Here is a 26,261-nt window from a genome sequence, read left to right on the forward strand (position 1 = left end):
ATTGAAATCCCCCATGACTATCATAACATTGCCCTTATAACATGCCCTTACTATCTCCTGTTATAATATGTAGCCCACGCTCTGGCTACTGTTCGGAGGCCTGTATACAACTCAAATCGGGGCCTTTTTATCCTTCCAGTTTTTTGACTCTATCCACAAGGATTCTATATCTTCTGATCCTATGTCACATCTTTATAAGAATTTGATTACATTTTTTGCCAACACAGCCACCTCACCCCCTCTGCTGACCTGCCTGTCCTTCAGATACAATGTTAAGCTCTCAATTATAAACTCCTTTCAGCCACAACACAAGACAATGACCAATTAACCTACAAAGCAGTGTGTCTTTGGACTGTGGGAGGAAACCAGAGCACCCGGAGGAAACACACACAGTCACAGGGAGGACATATATCCTTAAAGGCAGCGTTGGAAATGAACTCTGAACTCTGACATCCCGAGCTGTAACAGTGTCCTGCTAACCACTATGCTACCACGGCACCTAATTCTGGCCACACATGTAAAGAGATGGTGTATGGCTTACTTTGGACAAACAGCCTCGGCCCAAAACGTCAGCTGTTCATTCATTTTCATAGACGCTGCCTGACCTGCTGAGTTCCTCCAGCGTTTTATGTGTGTTGTTCAAGATCAGCAGCATCTACAGGAGTGATTTGCTATTGCCTTCTTCTGGGCAGAGTCTTTACAAGACGAGTGACCCCAGCCATTATCAATACCGTTCAGAGATTGTCTGCCTGGTGTCTGTGGTCACACAACCAGGACTTGTGATAGACATGCACCATCTGCTCATACGACCATCCACCAGCTGCTCCCATGACTTCATGTGACCCTGATCAGGGGCTAAGCAGGAGCCACACCTTGCCCAAGGGTGACCTGCAGGTTAGTGGAGGGAAGGAGCTCCTCACACCTCCTTCGGTAGAGATGTATCTCCACCCCGTCAGCCAACACTTAAAGGACTGTGTACGATTCTGGTCATCCCTATATCACAGGAAGGGTGTGGAGGCTCTGAAAGGATACAGAAGAGATTTACTTGGTTTAGAGGGCATCAGCTACAAGGAAAAATTGGACAAACTTGGGTTGTTTTCTCCAGAGTGTAGACCTGATAAAGGTTTATAACATTGTGAGAGGCTTAAAATGAGTAGACAGTCAGAATCTTTTTTTCTCTCCCTAATGTGAGAAGTTAAATACTAAAGCGCAGCATTTCAGGTGAGAGGAGGGGAGTTTAAACGGGAAGTGTGAGGCAAGTTCTTTGTTTACCTGGAATGGCCTGCCAGGAGTGGTGGTGGTAGCAGATACAGCAGAGGTGTTTATGAGGCTGTTAGGTAGGAGGTTAATGTGCAGGGAATGGAGAGATATGGATAATATGCAGGTTAGAAGAGATTTACACCCAGACCCTGCTTAACTCAGCCTCAGAGGCGGGGGCACCCTGAAAATCAGCGCTATGCGGGGTCACTATGACTACGTAAATGGACGTCTGTGTGTCTGATAAAGCAAATCAAACCCGAGATGTAGGCTGCGAGATTTGAATGCCCTCTTCTTAAGTTTCCTTTCCTGGAGCAGTCTTCGGCAGCGGGAAATCATGTGGAGAACACCCGTCTCTTCGCCTTACTGCTTCGCTCCCAGTCAGGGTCGATTTCGACGACGTGTACGATAGTGGTGACGCTAGTGTGAAGAACTTCATGGTGAGATTTCTTGCTGGTGTTTCCTCTTCTCTTGTGGCCTTCAGTGCTACAGGAAAATCCCGTGCTGCCTTGCAGTCTGGCACTAGCCGCTCAGCAGAGATACACAGGGTGTGGAGGTTCCTGCGTTGTTTAAATCTATCAAACCAGCCTCTGCTGGCTGCGAATGTTACTGACATATCTTCTTTTGAATATGATTGAAGATGCTTCTTGCCTTTTCCATTATTATCAGCATGTTGGTTCATTGTGTTTGGTCATCTACCCATATATTTAGTCTATTTCCCATGTTTTCAAACAAATGGCTCCTTAAATGAGTCACTTCCATTGACGCTAACTTTGAAGTCGTCATTGGAAAAGCTTTTATCTTGTCTGCATTTTTTATAATTGTTCTGATCGTCGATACAGCCGATTTCAAAGAAGCGCCAACATCAGCTTCACTTGCAGTTTCCCATCCATGCTAAAGCTTTTCCTAGACATCTCAGATGTACTACCCTCACTCGAAGTTGCAGGCTGTTTTCCAAACATTACGGGCGAAAAAATGGAATAAGTTGGGGAGGGAGCAAGAACGTTTACACACGTGGGGGAGGCAGAGAGTGAACTAATACGTGATTGGCTGTGAGCGTGAGTAAAGCGTTTTCATTGGCTGATTGAATGTTTACTGTAATGGTGGCCGCTCGAAAAGTTTTAAGTGTTGTTTCAAATGAATTCTTGTCATTTTTAAAAATTTCAATAAAGAATTGAACTAAAGAAATTAAAGAACTGAACTAATGAATTAAAGAAATAACACATCATAATGAATCAGTGCTCTCTGGGGTAGCATTATGCTGGGACAGAGTGTAGTTTAATTTAGCAATGTGTACAGCATGGAAATTATGGGCTGAAAGGCCTGTTCCTGAACTCTACATACTCCAGGCAATGGGGGACACCCATCTTCCTGACCACAGGAATGCCCAGACACTGACAAATCGAGTTCCCGGGCTCACCTGCTGCTGTCCGAATACTTTGCTGGTCCTGGTGTGGATAGTGTCCGTGGCCTCAGAGGGGATAGCCGCCAGGGCCGGGAGCCCCACACTGGAGGCCGCCCTTCGACAGTCGACGTAGAGTTCCGCGGCGACCTGGTCGTCCTGCAGCCCGCTCAGCCTCAGGATGATGGAGTGGGGCTTCCCGTCAGCCAGCCACGCGTTCTGCATGCTCACAGACTGGGTCTTCCCGTCCTCCCTCAGGTAGCGGAGAAGCACTGGGAAGAGCGTGACAAATCAGCACCCAACACTCGCTCGCCAACTTTTACAGATAAACCACAGAAAGATGCATCGTGCCTTGGCACGGCAATTGCCCAGCACAAATAAACGGCAGAGAGTGACGGACACAGCCCGGGCATCACACAAACCAGCCAACCCTTCCACCAACCTCTTCTACAATACCCACTGCTGTCATCGCCAAAAATAAAATAAAATAACCGGGCCCAGAACACATGCACACCCACGACTCAACCACGCTTTGTTTTATTTGTGCATAAGGGGAACGGTGTGGCCCGTCGCCCACACTGTCCTGAGGTCAGAACAGAAAACTGCTATCTTTAAATACAGAATGGGCTTATCAGTTGCAGATATTGCCCGTTTGGGTCAATAACAGTCAATAACTGTTATTATTGTTCAAACAATAACTGTTCGAAATACTTACCTGCAGGATCAATTGGCATTCACAATGGAGGTGTTAAAAGCCAGTACAAACTACAAGCTGGTAACAGATGACACTTTGAAGTTAGTAAAGGAATTGTCCCTCAGTTGTTGGGTGTATCTCACATTGTTCCATTATTCCTATTTCATCTGTGTCCAGCACCCCGTTCTGTGTAAACGAGAGCCGTGTTCCTCTAGGTTGATTACAAGCCACAGTCATTCTCCCATGTCTGTCTGCAGTAAGCAAAGCTGGTCTCACTTAACTACAACTGCCCCAGGCAATCCTTGCCTGGACATTGTCATTAACCCTTGCCTTACCACAACTTCCACACCACCTCAGCAAAGCAACCAACATAATCAAGGACCCCTCCCACACCGGTCATTCTCTCTTCTCCCCCTTTCATCGGTCAGAAGATACAAAAGCTTGTGAACTTATGCCACCAGGTTCAAGAACATCTTCAATCTCACTGCTGTTAGGCTCTCGAATGGACCTCCCTTGCAATGAAGATTAACTCCTGATCTCCCAAACTGTCTCGTCATGGTCCTAGCAAATTTATTGTTTAGAGCTACAACATGGTAACAACAAGCCTACCAATTACCCCCCGTTAACCCACTAACCTGCAAGTCTTTGGAAAGTGGGAGGAAAGCGAAGTGCCCGGAGGAAACCCTCGCGATCACATACAGACTCCTTATAGAAAGCAGTGGGAATTGAACCCGGGTCACTGGCACTGTAATAACTAACAGGTCAGGGTTCAATTCCCGCCTCTGTCTATAAGGAGTTTGTACGTTCTTCCCGTGTCCACGTGTCCCGTGTCCCGTTTCCTCCCATATTCCAAAGATGTAGTGAGGGCAGTGAGCTTTGGACATGCTACGCTGGCGTCAGAAGATTGGTAAACCTTGCAGGCTGCCCCCAGCATGATCGTCGCAGATTGGATTTGAAGCAAACAATGCATTTCACTGTGTGGGTTTCAATCTACACGTGACAAGTACACTGAGTGTGTGTTTCTGGTCTTGTACTGCTGCAGCCCATCCACTTCAAAGTTCAATGTGTTGTGCATTCAGAGATGACTCTCCTGCGCCATATTGTTGTAACATGTGGTTATCTGAGTTCCTGTCAGCTGGAACCAGTCTGGCCATTCTCCTCCGGCCTCTCATCAACCCGAAGAACTGCCGCTTGCTGTATGTTTGTTGTTTTTGCATCATTCTCTATATACTAGAGACTACTGTGTGTGAAAATCCCAGGAGTTCAGCAGTTTCTGAGATACTCAAACCACCCCGTCTGGCACCAACAATCATTCCACAGTCAAAGTCACTTAGACACATTTCTTCCTCATTCTGATGTTTGGTCTGAACAACAACTGGACCTCTTGACCATGTCCGCATGCTTTTGTGCCTTGAGTTGCTGCCACGTGATTGGCTAATTAGATATTTGCATTAACGTGCAGGTGTAATTATTTAAGTAAGTGGCCACTGAGTGTAAAGCTGATCTTTTTTCCAAAAAAAATCTCTCTGGCCCCTGTCTCACCACTCCCCCACTCTGCTCTACACTGGCTACCTCCCCCTTTCCCTCTGCAAGGTTTTGACCTGAACACCCCCACCCCCACAGACCCTCCCGTTCGGATTGCCTGTTGCTCTGGGTCCCAGCCACTGCAGTACCCCCGAATCTCCCCCTACCTCTGTTGATTTTGCCCATCACGGATACCTCCAGGTAGCGCGTGTTGTCACGTTTGTGGTAGAAACCCAGCAGGATGCCACCCTGTGCAGGCGGCAGGTGGAAGGTGGACACCAGGAAGAGCTCGTTCACTGCCAGGATGTCCGTGGCCAGCTTCTCCATCGCAGCGGCCTCTTGAATCACGTTGCGTACGGACATGAAATCGATCACTGTTGGGAAGGAGGCAGAGATGACAATCAGAATCTGAAAGCGTGTCACCTTTGAAATTCAAAGTGAACTTATTATAAAACCAGACAAATGTCACCCTACAGCTCCCTGAAGTTCTTCCTCTTGTAGGAAGACAAAGAAATACGATCAAATTTACGAATAACAAAATAACGGCTGACAAACAACCACCGTGCAACAGGTGACAAACTGTGCAAAGTAATAATAGAGATTGAGTTGTAGAGAGTCCATGAAAGTGAGTCTGCAGGTTGTGGAATCAGTTCAGAGTTGAAGTGAGTGAAGTTATCCATGCTAGTTAAGCAACCCGAAGGTTGGGGGGTAATAACTGCTCCTGAACCTGGTGGTGTGGGACCCAAGGCTCTTGCACTTCCTGCCCGATGGTAGCAGCAAGGAGAGAGCACAGCCTGGGTAGTGGGGGCCCTTGACGATGGACGCTGCTTTCCTGCAACACCGCTCTGTGCAGATGTGCCCAAAGGTTGGACAACTGAAGGACACCATCATTGTTATGTGCCCTGTCATATGACATCATCATTGTGTGCCCCTGTCGTATGATGTTGGCGATTGTGGTCTTTCCACGGCCATGATCGTCGGCAAATTTTCCTACAGAAACAGTTTACCATTGCAGCCTTTTAGGTAGTGTCTGTACAAGACTCTCTTCAGAGATCATCTGCCTGGTGTCAGTGGTCGCGTGACTTGTGATAGGCACCGGCTGCTGAGACGAACATCCACCCCCTGACCCCGTGGCTGCACGTGACCCTGAAATTAGTTCCTGATTTTAAGTTTAACTAAGAGGAGCAAACTTACCTAAAATATAAATTCAAAGCAAAATCAATTAGGTATTGGAACGGTAGCTCCAACCAAAAGGAAAAAAAAAAGAACAAAACCACAACAAGGGATGAGACATAGGCTGCAAATTCACTATTTAATTTGTTTCTGCCATTTTTATAAACCACTCACTCCACAAAGATCATGTATATATTAGTGTTTGCAATCTGAGACAATAAATGTCTACAGAGTACACACTAAATCATTAAGTATTTACTGGGGTTGCATAGAAACATGTCTATGTTTACTCCCTCGGCCCCCTTCTCATTACTGTCATCGGAACACACACTCAGTGATTCAGAAACTGGTTCTTCCCCTCTGCCATCAGATTTCTGAACAGTCGTGATCTGGTATGGAAAACCCAATGCCCGGGAACGAAAAAAAAGCTTTACAAAAAGTGCTGGGTACGGCCCAGTCCGTCACAGGTAAAGCCCTCCCCATAACTACATGGAGTATTGTCGCAGGAAAGCAGCATCCATCATCAGGGACCTCCACCACCCAGGTCGTGCTCTCTTCTCACTGCTGCCATCAGGGAGGTGGTACAGGAGCCTCAGGACTCGCACCACCAGGATCAGGAACAGCGATTAACCCTCAACTAACAAGCTCTTGAACCAGAGAGGATAACTTCACTCATCCCCGTCACTGAACTGATTCCACAACCGATGGACAATCTTTGGACTCGTTTTTAAGGACTGTACATCTCATATTCTCCATATTTATTACTTATTATTTTTTCTCTTTTTTCTGTATTTGCAGTTTGTTGTCTTTTGCACATTAGTTGTTTGTCTGTCTCTGCTGTGGGTGTTGTCATTGATTCTCGTGTTACTAGGATTTACTGTGAATGTCTGCAAGACAACCATTCTCGGAGTTGCTCGTGGTGTATATATACTTTGAACTTCGACTTTGAATAGTCTATATCAACTTGTTATTTTTGTATTACATACTTTGCTATTTTATTTCCTTGCCACAAAATAACAGGTTTCACGTTCTACAAGTCGGTGATAATAACATTGAAAGTGCAAACTAAAGGTATAACAATAAACATTTTGGTAAATTGGTTTACAATACTATTGCCACGTGTACAGAATTCACATCATGGCCGACCTCTCCTGATCCCTCAACATCACCTCCTTGAATAAGAAGTTACAGCAGCACCTGCACTTCCTCAGGAGGTTGAGGCAAGCGCGGCTCCCTCCACGCCCATCTCAACTGAATTTTACAGGAGCACCATTGAGAGCGTCCTGACAAGCTGCATCTCCATTTGGTATGGGAGCAGCTGAGCATCAGACCGGAAGTCCCTTCAATAGACTGTAAGAACGGCCAAGAGAATCATAGGGGTCTCCCCAGCATCCATCGGGGACAGTTATCAGGAGCTCTGCATATGCAGGGTCCTTCGTATTATCAAGGATTCCACCCATCCATCCAGCATCCCCTTTGACTTTCTACCTTCAGGCAGGAGATAAGAACGGTCAGGATGGGAAACAGCTTCTTCCCCCAGGCCATCAGGGTTCTGAATTCACTGCCGCATCACATTCAAAGTGTCACCAGTTAATCTGTTCTGTACCTTACAGTATTTAATCTATGCATGGTAGTTTATTTATGTGTAATTCATCTGTAGATTTCATCCTTACTTTCCCAAGTTATTGTGTGTTGTTTGTGTGTTACGTGTACTGCTGTGCTTTACAACCAGGTCCGGAGAAACATCGTCTCCTTTGATTTAGTATACACACGACAATAAACTTGACTCGATACAGTGTAAAACTGCGCATTGAGAGCCCTTTATACAATTGTTTCATTACAGCAAGGGAAAGCACTCACGGAAATCAGAACAGAGCGTTACAGTTATGGAGAAAGTGAAGTACAAGCAGACAGTAACGTGTACAGGCCATAATGAGGTCACAATTGCATCCCATCACACAAGGACTATTCCAGAGATTTTTTAAACAGGGATATAGAGATATAAGTGCTGGATGGTGTTCCACCAGGCTGTGAATTTTAGACCATAAGATATAGGAGCGGAATTAGGCCATTCAGCCCATCGAGTCTGCTCCGCAATTCCATCATGGCTGATTTACTATCCCCCTCAAAGCCATTCTCCTGCCTTCTCCCTGTAACCTTTGATGTCCTTAATAACAGAGCTATTATTCTGCCTAGTCCCATGGACCCACACCTGGACCATAATCCCCTCCCCCCCTTCTCATACCCCTCTCATCAAAACTTCTCTTAAATGTTGCCATCAAACCCACATCCACCGTTTCTGTTGGCTTGTCGTTCCACTCCCTGAGGGAAGAGGACCCTATTCAGGTTCCCCTGAAGTATTTCACCCTTCACCCTTAACCCCTGACCTCTAGATCTAGTCTCTCCCAACCTCAGTGGAAACCCCTCATAATTTTGTATACCTCTATCAGTCTTCTACGTTCTAGAGAATAAAGTCCTTTCCCTATAAATCGTCCTGGCAACACCCTATTCACATCTATCGTCCTATCGTTCAATCCTATTTACATCTTTCCTGTAGGTAGGAATGGTGTAAACTGCACACAATACTCCAAATCAGGCCTCACCAACGTTTTATAAAACGTCAAAATACAACTTCCCATATTCCTCATGAAGACACAAGTCTGGAGATGCTGGACTCTGGAGGCTCACAAAACCCTCAATTTATCTTCCTCTTCTTAAGATACCCTCAATGCTCTGCCTTTGTCCAGAGAATCATGTGCACCTCAATATTAAATTGCCTCCTCCGAATAGGTCCCTTGCTCAAACCCTCCCACAATTGGAAACATCTCAACATCCTCTCCGATACGCTCCTTCAGGTTCCTACATACTCCCAGTGGCTACTTTATCAGGTACACCTGCTCGTCTAGGCAAATACCTAATCAGCTTAGGTGAAGTTGGCAGTGACTGGAAAAAGCCAGCATCCAAGATGCCTGAAAGGCCTACGCGATTTACCTGTGCATAATCATGCAAACAAGAAAGCATGGGGAACCCGAGAAATGGTTTCTGACCGGTTCAATAACCACTCTGTACCAGTGGCACAGCTGGACGGAAGAAAGCTGGAACATCCTGGACAACTGCTTCGCACACCCCCCGCTGAACTTCTTGTGAAACGTAATGTTTTCACAATTTACTTCCCCCCCCCCCCATGTTTAGGATACCATTTACGGAGTTGCTAATGATGTTGATAAATTAACATTAACAAATGCTTGGCACAGACTTTGGCCTACAACGATGTTTGATGCAAATAAGCCTACAGATCAAGTCTTTGAAGGATTTCGTGTCACTAATGAAAAGATGATGATATCGAACCTCGTAACTTACGTTAAAATGTCATCGAACGGAAACGTAAATAAGCTAGAGGAAGCTGACATGGAAGACATGCTGAACATTGACAATGATGCACCTGTTGTGCATTCTGTGAGTGATGGGGAAATTGCTGAAATGGTGTTAAGTACAGATGAGCATGAAGGTATTAGTGACGATGATGACGTAGTGAACACTTTCCCCAGATGATATGGTGAAAATGTGTGATCAGTTCATTGCTGGCCTTGAACAACAGGCATTTATCAGTGAGCGAGAGATTATGGCAGTTTACTCAGTTAAAGAGAGATTGCTTAGACATCAACTATGTTAATGAGACAGCCGACACTTCAAAAGTCTTTAAAAACACCGTCTGTTGTAGTGCTGCTTCATAACTTGAGAATCCTGTTCCTGGCCCAACAGGTACCTGTAGAGTATTAAGCTTTGTTTGCCAGACGTAATGCAACTCAACTGGAGGTACCTGTACATATTTAGCTTAGTTTGAACCTGTATTTGTCCTACAGTATTTACGTTCTGCATTTATTCCAATAAGTCATTTACCATGTGTTTGATTCGGTTCATTTGAAGCTGTATATTTTTATGTTTTATTGAATGTTTTTGTTGGAAGTAAAATGTACTAGTGTATTTATGGTCTATAATTATCCCACTATTTCATTTATCAGTATATTAATCTATAAATAGTATTCGTAAAAGAGGTTCAGGAAAACTCGGAAGTTCTCTCTCCAGCACTCGTTGTTTGAGCATATACAGACTTCTTGTCATTATTCCCTAAACAATACAGTATAACTATTTACATAACATATACATTGTATTAGCTATTATAAGTAATCCAGAGATGATTTAAAATATACGGGAGGATGTGCGAAGGTACGGAGCTCCCCCGGGTCCTAAACTCCACCCGCACTGAGACAAGTTAATTATCAATATAATTATCAATTTTCTGAAATGCGAAAAACTCTAAATTCTGAATCACACAGGGTGAACACAAGAACGCACACACAGAATGCAGCAGGGCAGGCAGCATCTACGGAGAGGAGTGTTTCGCACTGAAAACTTTTGTCAGGATCTTGTGACCTCGTGAAGCGTCTGGGCCTGAAACGTTGACTGCCTAGATGAAGCCTGACCTGCTGATTTCCTCCAGCATTTTGTGTGTGTTACTCTGTCTGCAGAATCTCTTGGGTTTATGATCCCACAAATTGGCCAAGTGGATCTCTTTTGGATACGGCCCAATGTCAAGATAACCGTTCTTAAATTAGGGGACTAAAACTGAGCACTGGACTCCCAGTGTGACCTCACCAGTACCCTGCCCAACCGTATCAGCGAACTCATTCAGCCACAGGGCCTGAGACATTGGATAATCTATCCACTCGCCTACTTCTCATGCTCTTAAGCCATACCCATGTTCCTCGGAGTGTCATCGCCCTGAAGCGAACAGTCCTGCAGTGCTCCCATCTGGCTGAACGTCCCTCCAGGAATCACCTTCAGCTCCTCCAGTGAACCCTGAACAGAGGCAACACACCGGTCAGCGGGAGGGAGACACGTCACGCAACCTGAAGATGCAGCAGAGAGTTGTGTGCTCAGCCCAGTCCATCGCAGGCACATCCCTCCCTCCCCACCGCTGAGGGCTTCTCCAGGAGGTGCGGCCTCAAGAAGACATCAAAGATCCCCACCACCTTCTCCCAGCTTCCATCGGGCAGGAGGTTCAGAAGGTTCAGGAACAGCTACTTCCCTTCAACCATTCGGTTCCTGAACCAGCCAGCAAAATCCTAATCACTAGATTTCAGCATCAATACAACCTCTGTTGGGGTGGGGGGGGGGGGGGTCTCATTGAAACCTATTGAATGGTAAAAGGCCTAGATAGAGTGGATGTGGGAGAGTCTAGGACCAGAGGGCACAATAGAGGGACGTCCATTTAGAACGGAGGTGAGAAGGAACTTCTTTATCCAGAGGGTGGTGAGTCTGTGGGATTCATTCTCAGAGCTGGCTGTGGAGGCCACGTCATTGGGTACTCTTAAAGCAGAGGCCGATAAATTATTTGATTAGTTACGACAGCAGAAGTTACGGCGAGGAGGCAGGAGAGTGGGAATTGAGAGGGAAAATGAATCAGCCACGATGGAATGGTGGAGCAGATCAAATGGGCCGAACGGCCTAATTCTGCTATGTCTTATGGTCACTTTGCTCTGAAACAAAGTATTTTTTGTTCTAATTCTGTCCTTTTTTTGTGTGAATTGTCTGTAGTTTGTGTTTAATCTACCTTGTCTTTGAGAACGGTGTGCATCTGATGCTCTGAGCCTGTCAGGCTGCTGCTAGTACGTTTTTCATTGCAACTGTGCAGAACAGGGACTGGTGCAGACGATATTAAACTTGACTTTGACTTTGCTGGGGACCAGGGGCTGAGGGATAAGGCAGGCTGTTCTCCGGGGGCCCCCCCCCCCCCGAGTTTGTAAGGTCAGGTGGTTCGGTCAGAACGTGAGGGGAAGACTCTTTAGGGCAGGGATACTAATTTTCATTATTCTGGGTGTCGGGCCCTGGCTCGCAAGGGTGGGTCTTAGATGCGTTAGATGCCTCTCAAGAACGCCTCGAGCTGTGAACAGCATCGCGCTAACCACTACGGCTTCACGGTAGCATGGCAGCTAGTGCGACACGATTACAGCTCGGGGCGTCAAGGCTTCGGAATTCCTCTCCGGCACTGCCTGCGAGGGGCTTCCCCGTTCATCCCATGACCGCTTGGGCTTCCTCCCACAGTCTAAAGGCGTACCGGTTAGTAGGTTAATCGGTCGTTGTAAATTATTCTCTGATTAGGCTCAGGTTGAATCATGGGATGCTGGGCGGCACAGTTCGAAGGGCCTGTGTCCCAATCAGTAAATAAATCAGTGGGTGAGGGCATTGTTTTCTTAAACACGCAGAGCAGAGGGTCACACATTGTATTTTTGTGGGATTTCAATCCAGGGTCCAGGGGAAATATCATAGGAATGGTTCATAGGTTTCCCCGTCGATACAGGGCAGCCCATGACGTGGCAGGTAGGGCAGCTGCTGCCTCGTGACCTCAGTTCAACCCTGACCTCTGACCTCTCCCATCTCCCACGTGGAGTCTGAACCCTCAAACCACATTTTTTAATTTATTGAGATAAAGCGCGTTACAGGCAGTGCCCAGCAACCCGTGATTTAACCCTAGCCTAACCACAGGACAACTTACAATTAACCTACTAACCGGTATGTCTTTGGACTGGGAGGGGAAACCCACACCGTCACGGGAAGAGTGTACAGACAGCGGCAGGATTACCGTCTCCGTCTCACGCTGAGGGCAATGAGAGGGAGACACCTGCGATTCTCCCCACATGATGAGGGAATGCCCTGTTGTTATGGTAACTGCTACACTACTGGGCTGCACCGCTATCTGTAGGGAATTTGTACGGTCTCCCCGTTACTGTGTGGGTTTCCTCCCACAGTCCAAAGACGTACCAGTTGGTAGGCTAATCAGTCAAAGGCCGGTAATTGGGCAGAGCGGCCTCACTGGGCTCGAAGGCATGCGATCAAAATAAAAACTCTAACAGATCCCAAACCCACCTGTGGATGCGTGAATATCTTACTGGTCCTGGTGATCGTCTGGGCCAACTTGGGGGGGATGGAGGCCATAGCCGGAAGGCCCACGCTGGAGTCCGCCCTTCGACAGTCGATGTAGAGTTCCAGAGCGAGCTGACCCTGCTGCAGCCCGCTGAACCGCAGGACGAGGGAGTGGGACTTCCCGTTGGCGAGAACTGCGTTCTGCATGCTCACGGACTGGATCTTCCCATCCTCCCTCAGGTAGCGGAGGAGAACTGAGAGAAAATGACCGTTACTGTCCCTTGGTTGCTCTGTGGGCCTCTCCACTGTGCCTTTACCGCCAGGTACACCATACACACAGCACCAGGCTCAAGAACACCTTCGATCTCCCTGTGGTAAGACTATTGATCAGGCCTCTTGCCTTCACTATCTACCTCCTCGAGCTCCTTATATCCTACCTTTTGCCTGCACTACACTTCCTCTGCAACGAGAACATAAGTCACAGGAGCAGAATTAGGCCATTCAGCCCATCAGGTCTGCTCCGCCATTTGATTATAACCGATCTATTTACCCCATTCTCCTGCCTTCGCCCCTTCGATGCCCTTACTATCCAGGAGCATATCGACCTCTGCTTTAAATACACCCAACCACTTGGCCTCCATAGGCACCTGTGGCAACAGATTCGCCACTCCCTGGCTAAATTATTTCCCCCTCATCTCTGTTCTAAACAGACGTTCCTCTCTCTCTTCTGAAGCTGCGCCCTCTGGTCCTAGACTCTCCCTCTGTAGGAAACATCCGCTCCACAGCCACTCTGTTTAGGCCTCTCAATATTTGATATGTTCCAGTGAGATCCCCCTTCATTCTTCTAAATTCCAGCGAGTACAGGCCCAGAGACATGAAATGCTCCTCATACGTTAACCCTTTCATTCCAAGGATCATTGTTGAGAACCTCCTCCGGACCCTCTCCAAGGCATCGCATCTTTTCTTAGACAGGGGCCCAAGACCACTCACAATACTCCACTTGCAGTCAGGCTAATGCCTTACAGAGCCTCAGCATCACAACCTTCATTCCACATCCTGTTATTGCTTCTCCCTCGTGCAATCTTGATGAAATGATCTGTTGGGTGATTTGCAGAACTAAGTTTTTCACTCTACAGGTGACAATAATGAACCAACTGACCAATCCTTTGCACACCCCGTACACAGCTGTCCACTCCGTCCAACTGGTCCTGTACCCACTATGCCATTGTCCACACCATCCAACTCACCCTGTACCCACCACCACTGTGCACTCCATCCAACTCACCCTGTACCCACCACCACTGTCCACTCCATCCAACTCACCCTGTACCCACCACCACTGTCCACTCCATCCAACTCACCCTGTACCCACCACCACTGTCCACTCCATCCAACTCACCCTGTACCCACCACCACTGTCCACTCCATCCAACTCACCCTGTACCCACCACCACTGTCCACTCCATCCAACTAACCCTGTACCCACCACCACTGTCCACTCCATCCAACTCACCCTGTACCCACCACCACTGTCCACTCCATCCAACTCACCCTGTGCCCACCACCACTGTCCACTCCATCCAACTCACCCTGTACCCACCACCACTGTCCACTCCATCCAACTCACCCTGTGCCCACCACCACTGTCCACTCCATCCAACTCACCCTGTACCCACCACCACTGTCCACTCCATCCAACTCACCACCCTGTGCCCACCACCACTGTCCACTCCATCCAATTCACCCTGTGCCCACCACCACTGTCCACTCCATCCAACTCACCCTGTGCCCACCACCACTGTCCACTCCATCCAACTCACCCTGTACCCACCACCACTGTCCACTCCATCCAACTCACCCTGTACCCACCACCACTGTCCACTCCATCCAACTCACCACCCTGTGCCCACCACCACTGTCCACTCCATCCAACTCACCCTGTACCCACTGCCACTGTCCACTCCATCCAACTCACCCTGTGCCCACCACCACTGTCCACTCCATCCAACTCACCCTGTGCCCACCACCACTGTCCACTCCATCCAACTCACCCTGTGCCCACCACCACTGTCCACTCCATCCAACTCACCCTGTACCCACTACCACTGTCCACTCCACCCAACTCACCCTGTGCCCACCACCACTGTCCACTCCACCCAACTCACCCTGTGCCCACCACCACTGTCCACTCCATCCAACTCACCCTGTGCCCACCACCACTGTCCATTCCATCCAACTCTCCCTGTACCCACTACCACTGTCCACTCCATCCAACTCACCCTGTGCCCACCACCACTGTCCACTCCATCCAACTCACCCTGTGCCCACCACCACTGTCCACTCCATCCAACTCACCACCCTGTGCCCACCACCACTGTCCACTCCATCCAACTCAACCTGTGCCCACCACCACTGTGCACTCCATCCAACTCACCCTGTGCCCACCACCACTGTCCACTCCATCCAACTCACCCTGCACCCACCACCACTGTCCACTCCATCCAACTCACCCTGTACCCACCACCACTGTCCACTCCATCCAACTCACCACCCTGTGCCCACCACCACTGTCCTCTCCATCCAACTCACCACCCTGTGCCCACCACCACTGTCCACTCCATCCAACTCACCCTGTACCCACCACCACTGTCCACTCCATCCAACTCACCCTGTACCCACCACCACTGTCCACTCCATCCAACTCACCACCACTGTCCACTCCATCCAACTCACCACCCTGTGCCCACCACCACTGTCCACTCCATCCAACTCAACCTGTGCCCACCACCACTGTCCACTCCATCCAACTCACCCTGTACCCACCACCACTGTCCACTCCATCCAACTCACCCTGTACCCACCACCACTGTCCACTCCATCCAACTCACCCTGTACCCACTACCACTGTCCACTCCATCCAACTCACCCTGTACCCACCATCATTGTCCACTCCATCCAACTCACCCTGTACCCACCACCACTGTCCACTCCATCCAACTCACCCTGTGCCCACCACCACTGTCCACTCCATCCAACTCACCACCCTGTACCCACCACCACTGTCCACTCCATCCAATTCACCCTGTACCCACCACCACTGTCCACTCCATCCAACTCACCCTGTACCCACCACCACTGTCCACTCCATCCAACTCAACCTGTGCCCACCACCACTGTGCACTCCATCCAACTCACCCTGTGCCCACCACCACTGTCCACTCCATCCAACTCACCCTGTACCCACCACCACTGTCCACTCCATCCAACTCACCACCCTGTACCCACCACCACTGTCCACTCCATCCAACTCACCCTGTACCCACCACCACTGTCCACTCCATCCAACTCACCACCACTGTCCACTCCATCCAACTCACCCTGTACCCACCACCACTGTCCACTCCATCCAACTCACCCTGTACCCACTACCACTGTCCACTCCATCCAACTCACCCTGTACCCACCACCACTGTCCACTCCATCCAACTCACCCTGTACCCACCACCACTGTCCACTCCATCCAACTCACCCTGTACCCACTACCACTGTCCACTCCATCCAACTCACCCTGTACCCACCACCACTGTCCACTCCATCCAACTCACCACCACTGTCCACTCCATCCAACTCACCACCCTGTGCCCACCACCACTGTCCACTTCATCCAACTCACCCTGTACCCACCACCACTGTCCACTCCATCCAACTCACCACCACTGTCCACTCCATCCAACTCACCACCCTGTGTCTACCACCACTGTCCACTCCATCCAACTCACCCTGTACCCACCACCACTGTCCACTCCATCCAACTCACCGTACCCACCATCATTGTCCACTCCATCCAACTCACCCTGTACCCACCACCACTGTCCACTCCATCCAACTCACCCTGTGCCCACTACCACTGTCCACTCCATCCAACTCACCACCCTGTACCCACCACCACTGTCCACTCCATCCAATTCACCCTGTGCCCACCACCACTGTCCACTCCATCCAACTCACCACCCTGTGCCCACCACCACTGTCCACTCCATCCAACTCAACCTGTGCCCACCACCACTGTGCACTCCATCCAACTCACCCTGTACCCACCACCACTGTCCACTCCATCCAACTCACCCTGTACCCACCACCACTGTCCACTCCATCCAACTCACCCTGTACCCACCACCACTGTCCACTCCATCCAACTCACCACCACTGTCCACTCCATCCAACTCACCACCCTGTGCCCACCACCACTGTCCACTCCATCCAACTCAACCTGTGCCCACCACCACTGTCCACTCCATCCAACTCACCCTGTACCCACCACCACTGTCCACTCCATCCAACTCACCCTGTACCCACCACCACTGTCCACTCCATCCAACTCACCACCCTGTGCCCACCACCACTGTCCACTCCATCCAACTCATCCTGTACCCACCACCACTGTCCACTCCATCCAACTCACCCTGTACCCACCATCATTGTCCACTCCATCCAACTCACCCTGTACCCACCACCACTGTCCACTCCATCCAACTCACCCTGTGCCCACCACCACTGTCCACTCCATCCAACTCACCACCCTGTACCCACCACCACTGTCCACTCCATCCAATTCACCCTGTGCCCACCACCACTGTCCACTCCATCCAACTCACCACCCTATGCCCACCACCACTGTCCACTCCATCCAACTCAACCTGTGCCCACCACCACTGTGCACTCCATCCAACTCACCCTGTGCCCACCACCACTGTCCACTCCATCCAACTCACCCTGTACCCACCACCACTGTCCACTCCACCCAACTCACCCTGTACCCACCACCACTGTCCACTCCATCCAACTCACCACCCTGTACCCACCACCACTGTCCACTCCATCCAACTCACCCTGTACCCACCACCACTGTCCACTCCATCCAACTCACCACCACTGTCCACTCCATCCAACTCACCACCACTGTCCACTCCATCCAACTCACCCTGTACCCACCACCACTGTCCACTCCATCCAACTCACCACCACTGTCCACTCCATCCAACTCACCACCCTGTGCCCACCACCACTGTCCACTTCATCCAACTCACCCTGTACCCACCACCACTGTCCACTCCATCCAACTCACCACCACTGTCCACTGCATCCAACTCACCCTGTACCCACTACACTGTCCACTCCATCCAACTCACCACCCTGTACCCACTACCACTGTCCACTCCATCCAACTCACCCTGTACCCACCACCACTGTCCACTCCACCCAACTCACCCTGTACCCACCACCACTGTCCACTCCATCCAACTCACCACCCTGTACCCACCACCACTGTCCACTCCATCCAACTCACCCTGTACCCACCACCACTGTCCACTCCATCCAACTCACCCTGTACCCACTACCACTGTCCACTCCATCCAACTCACCCTGTACCCACTACCACTGTCCACTCCATCCAACTCACCCTGTACCCACCACCACTGTCCACTCCATCCAACTCACCACCACTGTCCACTCCATCCAACTCACCACCCTGTGCCCACCACCACTGTCCACTCCATCCAACTCACCCTGTACCCACCACCACTGTCCACTCCATCCAACTCACCACCACTGTCCACTCCATCCAACTCACCACCCTGTGCCCACCACCACTGTCCACTTCATCCAACTCACCCTGTACCCACCACCACTGTCCACTCCATCCAACTCACCACCCTGTACCCACTACCACTGTCCACTCCATCCAACTCACCACCCTGTGTCTACCACCACTGTCCACTCCATCCAACTCACCCTGTGCCCACCACCACTGTGCACTCCATCCAACTCACCCTGTGCCCACCACCACTGTCCACTCCATCCAACTCACCCTGTACCCACCACCACTGTCCACTCCACCCAACTCACCCTGTACCCACCACCACTGTCCACTCCATCCAACTCACCACCCTGTGCCCACCACCACTGTCCTCTCCATCCAACTCACCACCCTGTACCCACCACCACTGTCCACTCCATCCAACTCACCCTGTACCCACCACCACTGTCCACTCCATCCAACTCACCCTGTGCCCACCACCACTGTCCACTCCATCCAACTCACCACCCTGTACCCACCACCACTGTCCACTCCATCCAATTCACCCTGTGCCCACCACCACTGTCCACTCCATCCAACTCACCACCCTGTGCCCACCACCACTGTCCACTCCATCCAACTCAACCTGTGCCCACCACCACTGTGCACTCCATCCAACTCACCCTGTACCCACCATCATTGTCCACTCCATCCAACTCACCCTGTACCCACCACCACTGTCCACTCCATCCAACTCACCCTGTGCCCACCACCACTGTCCACTCCATCCAACTCACCACCCTGTACCCACCACCACTGTCCACTCCATCCAATTCACCCTGTGCCCACCACCACTGTCCACTCCATCCAACTCACCACCCTATGCCCACCACCACTGTCCACTCCATCCAACTCAACCTGTGCCCACCACCACTGTGCACTCCATCCAACTCACCCTGTGCCCACCACCACTGTCCACTCCATCCAACTCACCCTGTACCCACCACCACTGTCCACTCCACCCAACTCACCCTGTACCCACCACCACTGTCCACTCCATCCAACTCACCACCCTGTACCCACCACCACTGTCCACTCCATCCAACTCACCCTGTACCCACCACCACTGTCCACTCCATCCAACTCACCACCACTGTCCACTCCATCCAACTCACCACCACTGTCCACTCCATCCAACTCACCCTGTACCCACCACCACTGTCCACTCCATCCAACTCACCACCACTGTCCACTCCATCCAACTCACCACCCTGTGCCCACCACCACTGTCCACTTCATCCAACTCACCCTGTACCCACCACCACTGTCCACTCCATCCAACTCACCACCACTGTCCACTGCATCCAACTCACCCTGTACCCACTACACTGTCCACTCCATCCAACTCACCACCCTGTACCCACTACCACTGTCCACTCCATCCAACTCACCCTGTACCCACCACCACTGTCCACTCCACCCAACTCACCCTGTACCCACCACCACTGTCCACTCCATCCAACTCACCACCCTGTACCCACCACCACTGTCCACTCCATCCAACTCACCCTGTACCCACCACCACTGTCCACTCCATCCAACTCACCCTGTACCCACTACCACTGTCCACTCCATCCAACTCACCCTGTACCCACTACCACTGTCCACTCCATCCAACTCACCCTGTACCCACCACCACTGTCCACTCCATCCAACTCACCACCACTGTCCACTCCATCCAACTCACCACCCTGTGCCCACCACCACTGTCCACTCCATCCAACTCACCCTGTACCCACCACCACTGTCCACTCCATCCAACTCACCACCACTGTCCACTCCATCCAACTCACCACCCTGTGCCCACCACCACTGTCCACTTCATCCAACTCACCCTGTACCCACCACCACTGTCCACTCCATCCAACTCACCACCCTGTACCCACTACCACTGTCCACTCCATCCAACTCACCACCCTGTGTCTACCACCACTGTCCACTCCATCCAACTCACCCTGTGCCCACCACCACTGTGCACTCCATCCAACTCACCCTGTGCCCACCACCACTGTCCACTCCATCCAACTCACCCTGTACCCACCACCACTGTCCACTCCACCCAACTCACCCTGTACCCACCACCACTGTCCACTCCATCCAACTCACCACCCTGTGCCCACCACCACTGTCCTCTCCATCCAACTCACCACCCTGTACCCACCACCACTGTCCACTCCATCCAACTCACCCTGTACCCACCACCACTGTCCACTCCATCCAACTCACCCTGTGCCCACCACCACTGTCCACTCCATCCAACTCACCACCCTGTACCCACCACCACTGTCCACTCCATCCAATTCACCCTGTGCCCACCACCACTGTCCACTCCATCCAACTCACCACCCTGTGCCCACCACCACTGTCCACTCCATCCAACTCAACCTGTGCCCACCACCACTGTGCACTCCATCCAACTCACCCTGTGCCCACCACCACTGACAACTCCATCCAACTCACCCTGTACCCACCACCACTGTCCACTCCATCCAACTCACCACCACTGTCCACTCCATCCAACTCACCACCCTGTGCCCACCACCACTGTCCTCTCCATCCAACTCACCACCCTGTGCCCACCACCACTGTCCACTCCATCCAACTCACCACCCTGTACCCACCACCACTGTCCACTCCATCCAACTCACCCTGTGCCCACCATCACTGTCCACTCCATCCATCTCACCCTGTGCCCACTTCACTGTCCACTCCATCCAACTCACCCTGTGCCCACTACACTGTCCACTCCATCCAACTCACCCTGTGCCCACCACCACTGTCCACTCCATCCAACTCACCCTGTACCCACCACCACTGTCCACTCCATCCAACTCACCCTGTGCCCACCACCACTGTCCACTCCATCCAACTCACCCTGTGCCCACTACACTGTCCACTCCATCCAACTCACCCTGTACCCACCACCACTGTCCACTCCATCCAACTCACCCTGTGCCCACCACCACTGTCCACTCCATCCAACTCACCCTGTGCCCACTACCACTGTCCACTCCATCCAACTCACCCTGTACCCACTACCACTGTCCACTCCATCCAATTCACCCTGTGCCCACTACCACTGTCCACTCCATCCAATTCAACCTGTGCCCACTACCACTGTCCACTCCATCCAACTCACCCTGTACTCACCACCACTGTCCACTCCATCCAACTCACCACCCTGTGCCCCACCTGCCCTTCTGTATCATGGGGACTGGTCCTCCTGGAAGGTTCTGCGATAGACGGGTGGGCATCTTCCTTTGTCTCAGCACCTTGGGGGCCCAGCACAGAGACGGAGAAGGCATGCCAGCCTCCTCGCTTTCTTACTAGTTTAACGAGATTCAGCACACCATCAAAGACTTGGAGAAACTTCTGCCAATGTACAGTGGAAAGTATTCTGACTGGCTGCATCCCATTAGACATAGGAGCAGAATCAGTCCCATCAGCCCATCACCATTCGATTGTGGCCAATTTAATTACCCCCATCCCCACTCTCCTCCCTTTCCCCCTGTAACCTTTGATATGCTAGTTAATCAGGAACCAATCATCCTCCACCCAAAATATTCCCAGTCAGATATATCGTACTAGGCAATATACCCCGTGTTATATCCCCGGTCACGCTCTCGTATGCAAACTCCAGTATACAGGAACACAACAGGTAACGGAGAGGGGTGGGACCCAGCCTGTTCCATCCTGGGTACATCATCAAGGGACACTTAGGTCCCCAGGAAGGCAACATCCATCATCAGGGACCCCCCAGCATCTGGGCTGTGCCCTCTTCTCGATGAGGCCCTCAGGTAGGGCCTTCAAGAACCAGCCACCCCACTGCCATCAGGTCCTCGAACCAACGAGTCTCTCTCCCCCTTCACTCCCTCTCCATGGCAGCACCAGCAATCTGCCACCATCTGAAAGGGGTTTGTACGTTCTCCCCGTGACTGTGGATTTCCCCCCAGATGCTCCTGTTCCTCCCTCATTCCAAAAACGTACAGGTTCCAATTAGTTCGTTGTAAAGATGCTATATTTGTTATCTATTTTGTGCACGTCTAAATTATGTTTAATTTACATTCATTTAAGTTTGCATTAATTTATCTTTGTTTTGTACCGTGTTGCTGCAAAAAGCGAGCTTTCGTGCCATTTATTCGCTTGCGTACACGGGGCTCGTCGGCCGTGCTCGGAAGCTCATTCGAAGAAGGAAAACTCTGATCTGAAACCTCCGCTGCCTTATGCCACACCAACTCATGAGGAAGGGTCCGGGGGGGGGAAACCCCGAGGGAAAAATCCGGAGCTGGAGTCCCTAAGGCCATCCTATGTCAAGTTCAACGCTGACTGGTGCCAAACTGAATCAGTCTCTGCCATTCCTCTGGATTCATCAGCTGCGTGGATGAGGGAGCCTGCTGGGTACTGGCCTGACTTGCATATCACATAGACTGTTCAGACACCATATCCGACCAACAAAGGGCCTCATACCCTGAGACGAGATCTGAGAGAGCAACAGTCTAGGCAACAAGGACCACAGCAAGTCACTGACTACCAATCGGGCTGAGAACCTCCCCCACCACCCCCTCTTGACAGAACAGTTACCTGACCCCTACCTCTGTTCACCTTTCCCTTCACAGACACCTCCAGGTATCGCGAGCTGTTGCTCTTGTCGTAGACGCCCAGCAGGACGCCACTCTGACCAGGCGGGAGGCTGAACACCGACAGCAGCGAGAGCTCGCTCACCGACGCGGTCGCTGCGGCCAGCTCCTTGAGCGCCGATGCCTCTCGCACCAGCCGGCGCGCAGCTACGAAATCAATGACTGCCAGGAGAGAGACGGAAGTGATGGTCAGAAGCTGAGGATCAGAAACAAGATCTTAACAAGTGATCTACTACAACTTCTCTGTGTGCAAGGTCATGAGGGGCAAAGATACGGCTGAGAATACAAAATGATGAGGAGTATAGATAGGGTTAACTCCGCCGTGGGTAGCCCCAAGCCCGGCTGAGAAAGTTGGACATGGTCTTGATCAAATGGTAACTCTACTAGGGATGACCCCAAGCCCGGCTGAGAAAGGAGGGGGAGTTGGACATGGGGCTAACAACCTTAAAGCCCCAGAGCTGCAGAAACTCTGGCAGAGAAAGGACCTTTGTCTAGAAGAGGAATGAGGCTGCGTGGTGAACGTGGAAGTTGCAGGGCCGATCAACCTTCTAGCAGCCCAGAACAGAGCATCTTGCGAGCTCTGACAGCGGCCTGTGCCTCTGCGGGGGTGACGGGCTTAAGTAAGTCACAGATAGGGTTATGTATACAAAACCGTGAGGGGTTTCAAAAGGGCAAATGCAAGCATGCTTTTCCACTGGGGTTGGGCGAGTCTAGAACTAGGCGTGGTAGGTTAAGGTGAGACACACCAGGGGCCGAAGGGCCTGTTTCCGAGCTGTCGTCCTCTACGACTGAGCGTGGGAGGGTGTCGCATTCAAACAGAGTACAAGACCACAAGACAGAGCAGCAGAGTTAGGCCATTCAGCCCATCAAAAGCAGAGACTGCCCAAAGTGGATCCAGTACAACAGGGTCGATGGAGCAAGCATAGCTCAGCTCCAGCTGCCAGGGGTCAGGGGCAGCAGTAGAGGCAGATACGTTCGGGATGGTTATGGAATGTAGGGATGAAAGAAAGCCAGCCACCATTCGCCTCAAAGTCCAGTGCTGACGCCAGTACCGGCCAGCTTAAAGGGGCTCATTCCGCAGGAGACTTTACGACAGGACAGCACCTGCAAGCCCACGATGCTGTGCTGACCTTTGAACCCATTTGAAGATCAATCTAACTCTTCCCTCCCACATGACCCTCCACTTTTCTTTCATCCACTTGTCTAAGTCTTTTAAATGTCCCTAATGTATCACCCCACACACCCACCACTCCCTCTATAAAAATAACCTCCCTATATTGTCCTACAATCAGCTTAAAGTTATGCCCCTTGTATTGGGCAAAAGCCTCTGGCTATCCTTCACCTTGTACACCTCTATCAAGTCGCCTCTCATCCTCCTTCGCTCCAAAGAGAAAAGCCCCAGCTCTCTGATCCGGGCGGCCGCATCAGGTTTTGACTGACTCTTGAGAATGAGGAGGGTCGGGGAAGAAATGGTGCTCGTGGGTTTGACATACACGGGGTGATAGATCAGCGGGTCACAAAGCTGCTTCTTAAATCCATACCCTTACTCTTCGGTGTGATGTCCCCCTGAAGCGGGCAACCCTGCAGGGCTCCGACCTGGCCCAGAGTCCCTCCGAGGGCCACCCTCAACTCCTCCAGGGAGCCCTAAAGAGAAGCAAGACACCGGTCAGTGAAAGGAAGAGCCACAACCCCATGGACACATTGTGCGGCTCAGCGACTGCAGGCTACAACTCATTCTCTCAGTAATCGTTATTACCTAGTTATTTTTTTTAAGTATTTGCGCATTTTGTCTTCTTTTGCACATTGGCTTTTAGTCTATCTTTGTGCGTAGATTTTCATTTTTTCTGTTTGTAAGTCTTTGTATCCACGATGAATGCATGCAAGAAAATCGACCTCAGGGTAGCATATTGTGACGTACTCGTACTTCCATAATAAATCTATTTATTTAAGGACGCAGCCCACAGTTAACCCTTCCAGCCGTGCCGCCCCATCAACCTCACAACCCCGACTAACCCTAACCTAATCACGGGACACTTTACAACGACCGGTTAACCTTCCCAGGATGCCTTTGAACTGTGTGTGTGTGTGCGTGAGGGGGAATACCAGGGCGCCCGGGGAAACCGCACACCTTGCACGGGGAGGACGTGTGCAGGCTCCTTCCAAATGGTACCGGAACCTAACCGTGAACTCCGGAACGCTCCGAGACACAAGAACATCGCGTTAACCACGGTGCGCACATTTACTTTGAACTTTGATCCTGGGACACACAGCTTGCAGATCCCCAGGGAATCCTGGTTCCCGAGCTCTGACAGTGTGAGTCAGCCAGGGGACAGGGAGCTGTGCTCCTGCCACATTCTTCACATGCCTGGATTCCCACAACATGGAAAACTGTCATCTTCTTGGTATGTACAGCATACTCGCCCTACGCAGTCGTGGTGTTGTGTGCAAGAGTAGGTCATGCTGCAGAATACAGAACGCCTTGGTTAGGGCACATTTGAAGCTACGGTGTGCAGTTCTAGTCACCCCCATCCCGGGAAGGTTTTGGAGTCTTCGGAAAGTACTCGGATGATTTTTGCATGCTGCTCTGGATTTCCAGCACCTGCGGCTTGTGGTTTTTCAGCAGGGAGGTCGGGTGGAAAATAGGGTGAGCGGTTAAACACCAACTGCTGCTCCAGGCAGGCCCGAGTTCCCGAGTCCAATCTGGGAAGGCCCAAAGAGGCATGTCAAGACTCCGACACTGTGAGAAATAACAGGCCTTTTGTTTTTAAACTCTGCAGGATGTTGCTGTTGGAGACTCCTGGCCTCCTTTAGCAGCTGGTGGACATGGGCCACATTCATGGGCGGCTGCAGCCCCTGTGGGGAAGCCGCTACCTCCAGTATGGTTGGAGGAGGAGCTCCATGCTCTAGACCTGGCTGCAAAGGCGGAATATCCAGTTTATTCCCAGTGCCAATGGCAGGCATTCAGTCCAATGGAGAGCACAGAAGCTTTGGGAACCTACGTGCATTAATACT

At 51.0% G+C, this 26,261-nt stretch overlaps 1 protein-coding gene across 3 annotated transcripts in view; it reads right to left on the reverse strand.

Moving 5' to 3' along the window:
- Positions 1 to 26,261, reverse strand: part of LOC132399601 (thrombospondin-3-like) — a 112,132-nt gene that overhangs the window by 74,147 nt on the left and 11,724 nt on the right. For all 3 annotated transcript variants that reach the window (XM_059980130.1, XM_059980131.1, XM_059980129.1), the window contains exons 4-9: positions 24,791 to 24,893; positions 23,205 to 23,411; positions 12,978 to 13,228; positions 10,808 to 10,910; positions 5,045 to 5,251; positions 2,678 to 2,931 (exon numbers count right to left, since the gene is read on the reverse strand). In XM_059980130.1, the coding sequence (XP_059836113.1) occupies positions 2,678 to 2,931; positions 5,045 to 5,251; positions 10,808 to 10,910; positions 12,978 to 13,228; positions 23,205 to 23,411; positions 24,791 to 24,893 (1,125 nt within the window). The remainder of the gene's footprint in view (positions 1 to 2,677; positions 2,932 to 5,044; positions 5,252 to 10,807; positions 10,911 to 12,977; positions 13,229 to 23,204; positions 23,412 to 24,790; positions 24,894 to 26,261) is intronic.

Source organism: Hypanus sabinus, chromosome 9 (assembly GCF_030144855.1).
Source record: "Hypanus sabinus isolate sHypSab1 chromosome 9, sHypSab1.hap1, whole genome shotgun sequence".
NCBI classification, from domain to species: Eukaryota; Metazoa; Chordata; class Chondrichthyes; order Myliobatiformes; family Dasyatidae; genus Hypanus; species Hypanus sabinus.